General features: G+C 49.0%; 1 protein-coding gene across 1 annotated transcript in view; it reads left to right on the forward strand.

Annotated features, from left to right (window-relative positions):
• The first annotated feature begins 6 nt into the window (after window positions 1-6).
• The window catches only part of ZNF264 (zinc finger protein 264), a 21,598-nt gene continuing 16,569 nt past the window's right edge, over window positions 7-5,035 (forward strand). Inside the window, exons 1-2 of the mRNA XM_011979643.1 lie at window positions 7-73; window positions 2,130-2,256. Of these exons, the coding sequence (XP_011835033.1) occupies window positions 41-73; window positions 2,130-2,256 (160 nt within the window). The 5' untranslated portion in view covers window positions 7-40. The remainder of the gene's footprint in view (window positions 74-2,129; window positions 2,257-5,035) is intronic.

The following is a 5,035-nucleotide window of genomic DNA, read 5'->3' on the forward strand; positions in this document are numbered from 1 at the left end:
GGGTCCTTTGTCCCAGCTCTGCGGCCCGGGGGGTGACGTGATGGCGGCAGCGGTGCTGACGGACCGGGCCCAGGTGAGTGGACGGTGGCTTCGCAGTTGCCGCCAGGCGGTTCCCGAAATGGGTGGGAGCCCAGGTATCCCCTATATTTGTCTTCGCAGTCGTCGTTCGCTTTGGTGTGTGGAGCTGTTTGCCACTTAGTTTATACCTGGCCGTAAAGGGTGTTGGGCCTCCTGGAAAGAGCTCCGTAGGTGGTTGAGTGAATGATGCTTGCTCTGGGGACTCCCATCATCCTTGGCCTGCAAGCATCCTCTCTGGTGGACCAGGTCTCATTCCAGCATGGAATTGGGGGCCTGAGAGGGGAAGGGGAGGGCAGGGCAGGGCAGTAGCAGGCCGACAAATGCGTGGACAGAGACAAGGTGTATGTTTAAGGAGGCTCAGGAGGGTGTGTGAGGTTGCCATGGTTTCCTGCGGCCGCTGAGACATGGACGGTAAGAGCGTGTGGTCTTTTCCTGGGCTTTCTACCCATCCACAGCTAGTACAGACATTGTGGCCAGTCAGATGCCGTTACTCTCATCGCTACAGCCTGCATTATCCTTGGCCGCTCGTGTTCCGTGGCTCCAAAGTATCCTGGCGTCCGAGACAAGTTCTGTCGGAACCCAGCAAGGAAAGAGGCTGGTGGTTGGTTCATTGTGGAATTTCCTTGGGGGGTCTGGGAGACCCAGGGAGATCTCAGAAGGCATGGGAAGCTGTTCTGGGGCCTGTCATTCCCCGGGTAGATGCAGCCCCTCCAGTGCCGCTCTGTGGGGTCAGTGAGGAATGCTGAGCTTTTTGTGCCCGTGTTCACAGATACTTTTTTTGTTTTGTTTTGAGACAGGGTCTCGCTTTGTCGCCCAGGCTGGAGTGCAGTGGCGCAATCTCAGCTCCCTGCGGTCTCCGCCTCCCGGGTTCAAGCAATTTTCCTGCCCCAGTCTCCCAAGTAGTTGCAGGCATGCAGCACGACACCTGGCTGATTTTTGTATTTTTAGTAGAGACGGGGTTTCACCATATCGGCCAGGCTGGTGTTCAACTGGCCTCAAGTGATCCGTCCACCTCGACCTTCCAAAGTGCTGGGATTACAGGCATGAGCCACCATGCCCGGCCCACAGATACGTTTTCAGGGCTAATTGAAATGGACTTAATGTCAGAAATGAGTGGAAATGCTTATAACTTCATCACATTAGATTTGCTTTGATGTTGGGAGAGTGTTGGAGTTACACTCTTAGACTGTGAGTCATAGTCACCCCATGTTTAGATCCTATCTGTGGTAGTGAGATATGTGACCAGGTGAATTGATGGAACTTCCTTAGCATGGAGTGACTGTGAAGGTGATGATGGTGTTGATTGCAGGGGCTGTGGAAGGATTAATAAAATCCCAGAGCACACTGAGCATTGAATACTTTCTCTTTAAATTAACAACTGTTACTGGTTGGGAAGGAAGTATTATTGTATTGATCTAGAAATCAAGGCTTAGAGAAATGAAATTATGTCTTTGCAGTAACAGCTGTCAAGTGTCGGTTTCAAGTGTTTGGAGCTAGGGACTTCTAGTCACTGTAACACAGAATGTGAAGCCTTCAACATGGGACATGCACCTAGCTGGACCAGTGAGACTCAGGTCCTGCTGTTGTAACCTTTGTTGCTATTATTACCATTTCCCTATTTCCTTGTCATTTTAGAGCCCTTAGTTTCTGTATTTCACAGTCCACAAGTTGTTTCCGTTGTCCTGTGTCATTCTCTAATGGCTCTTAAATAGGAGGCTTCTCTCCTTATTATGTTCAAAGCATCTCCCTTTCCTCTCGAGCCCAGCACAGAGCTAGGCCCTCAGAAGGTGCTCTGTGATTCAGGCCTCCATCACTGTACAACTTTTCTAGGCCCTCAGGAGGTGCTCTGTGATTCAGGCCTCCATCACTGTACAACTTTTCTAGGGTGCTCTGTGATTCAGGCCTCCATCACTGTACAACTTTTCTAGGCCCTCAGGAGGTGCTCTGTGATTCAGGCCTCCATCACTGTACAACTTTTCCAGTGGAGCACAATCTGTGATCACATTCAGCAGCTGAAAGGCCAATACTGCTAATTCTGTTTGACTTTCCAGGTGTCTGTGACCTTTGATGATGTGGCTGTGACTTTCACCCAGGAGGAGTGGGGGCAGCTGGACCTAGCTCAGCGCACCCTGTACCAGGAGGTGATGCTGGAAAACTGTGGGCTCCTGGTGTCTCTGGGTAAGGCTTTCCTTCCCCGCTTCACCATGCAGGTGACCTGCCACTTCTTCATTCCACCTTCTGACTCCAGGCCTGGCTGTACAAGAAGGCCTCTAGAACCTTCCTTGCCTCTTTCTTACAGCTTTAGTCATTTTCTACACTCACCTCTTCCTATCTGGTCTCCCTGTATCTCTTTGGGCTAAAGACAGAGTACTCTGGCTCCCAGCCAAAGGAGAAGGCGGTAAAAGAAAATGGGGTGTTTTGCAAACTCAGAGGTAGGATTTCCGGCTGTGCCTCATGAGGGGCTGGTGTAGGAACTGAGAACCACCACGATGGTGTCCTGGCTTCTCTCTCTGGGTCTGCTCATGTCATGTCTATTCTCTATGGCGTTTTCTGCCTTAGCGAGTTCAAGACAAGAATGGCCGCCTGTATTAGGGTTCTCTAGAGGGACAGAACTAATAGAATAGATATATATAAAAAGGACGGTTTATTAAGTAGTATTAACTCACGATCACAAGGTCCCACAGTAGGCCATCTGCAAGCTGAAGAGCAAGGAAGCCAGTCCAAGTCCCAAAGCTGAAGAACTTGTCTGACGTTCGAGGGCGGGAAGCATCCAGCATGGGAGAAAGATGTAGGCTGGTAGGCTAGGCCAGTCCAGTCTTTTCACGGATTTCTGCCTGCTTCATATCCTGGCCTCACTGGCAGCTGATTAGGTGGTGCCCACCCAGATGAAGGGTGGGTCTGCCTTTCCCAGCCCAGTGACTCAAATGTTCATCTCTTTTGGCAACACCCTCAGACACACCCAGGATCAATATGTTGCATCCTTCAATCCAATCAAGTTGACACAGTGTTAACCATCACAAGTCCATCCCTTGTCAACTTGAACCCATACATATCTCCTGAGATCATCCATAATCTTCAAATAAAGACAAAAATAATTATGCCTAACATAATACAACTATCCTTCATGCAACCGAAACACACTAATCCCCAACCCAAGTGCTATTACATAAAGGTAACAATACTTAAATGCTGATATGAAGTCAATAAATCTTATATGTCATATGATAAAGGAAATAAAATGCAGATGTTTTATTAGTACAAGTGTATACATCACAAACATGTTTTTAATAAAAGAAGGAGGAAATACGACAATTATAGTCCTCATTTCTGCAACTGGTCACTTGGTCGTAGTTGGTATTGATGGCTGCCTTCTTCTCCTACACATTCTGTATTCACTTTGCCTTCAGCAAGCACCTCAGCAGGTCATGGTTTTTTCCTGATGGAGTGACCCAAACCTCCATTCCTGAAGGGTCTGGGCTATTTGTAGTCCTGCCTGGATTGGGCTGTTGTAGCTTCCCATTGACCTTAATCACAGGGCATGGTAATACTAAGAGATGCCCTAATGGATCTCCTGTATTCCATGCATACTCTTCCTTACCTCCATTGTGGAGTAGACTGATTTCATCGTGATAGTCTGGGTCAGTCATCCCAGCCAACACCGTACCTCCCTTCTTAGCCTATTGACTTAAAGATAGGAGGAGCCCAAAGTGTCCAGGTGGCAATCTTAACTTCCAGTTTAATGGAATCGTCGTGTCTCCTGGTGGCAGCATTCCTCCCTCTGGAACTAAGACTTCTAGGCCAGCAGAATGTAATGTCGCGGGAATAGGAAGCAAAATTTTGCTAGTTGATCACTAGGGGTGATGGTGAGTGGTGCCATTTGCACTTCCACCCCTTGATTCCTGGACCCATGAATCCTGGCTGTGGGAGAAACAGTACCATATATTGGATGCTGATGCAGAGCATACATGGCCTACTGCAAAGTATTGTCACTAGTTGGCGTAATTGTGACTTCGTAATTGTGACCTTTTATGACTTCAAAAGGTCATTCCACCCTTCTGTCAATCCAATTGCTTCAGTACTATGGGGAACATGGTAAGACCAGTGAATTTTGTGAGCATGAGCCCATTGCCACACTTCTTTAGCCGTAAAGTGAGTGCCTTGGTCAGAGGCAATGCTGTTTGGAATACCATTACGGTGGATAAGGCATTCCATGAGTCCATGAATGGTAGTTTTGGCAGAAGCATTGCATGCAGGATAGGCAAACCTATATCCAGAGTGTCTGTTCCAGTGAGGACAAACCTCTGCCCTTTCCATGATGGAAGAGGTCCAGTATAATCAACCTGCCACCAGATAGCTGGCTGATCACCCTGAGGGATGGTGCCATATTGAGGGCTCAGTGTTGGTCTGTGCTGCTGGCAAATTGGGCCCTCAGCAGTGGCAGTAGCCAGGTCAGGCTTGGTGAGTGGAAGTCCACGTTGCTGAGCCCATGTGTAACCCCCATCCCTGCCACTATGACCGTTTTGTTCATGGGCCCATTGTGGCATACCCAAAGTGGCATGACCAGGGTGGCTGGGGCAAGAGGCTGAGTGGTGTCCACAGAATGGGTCATCCTATACAATTGATTTTTAAAACCCTCCACTGCTGAGGTCATCCGTTGGTGAGCACTCACATGGGATACAAATATCTTCACAGTTTTTGACTACTCAGGTCCATCCACATCCCTCTTCCCCAGATTTCTTTGTCACCAACTTACCAATCATGCTTCTTCCAAGCCCCTGACCATCCAGCCAAACCGTTGGCTGCAGCCCGTGCATCAGTATATGATCACACATCTTCTCTTTTCTCCTTCCATGGAAAGTGCACAGGCCGGGCGCGGTGGCTCAAGCCTGTAATCCCAGCACTTTGGGAGGCCGAGACGGGTGGATCACGAGGTCAGGAGATTGAGACCATCCTGGCT

This window comes from Mandrillus leucophaeus, unplaced genomic scaffold, assembly GCF_000951045.1.
Source record: "Mandrillus leucophaeus isolate KB7577 unplaced genomic scaffold, Mleu.le_1.0 Scaffold205, whole genome shotgun sequence".
Taxonomy (NCBI): domain Eukaryota; kingdom Metazoa; phylum Chordata; class Mammalia; order Primates; family Cercopithecidae; genus Mandrillus; species Mandrillus leucophaeus.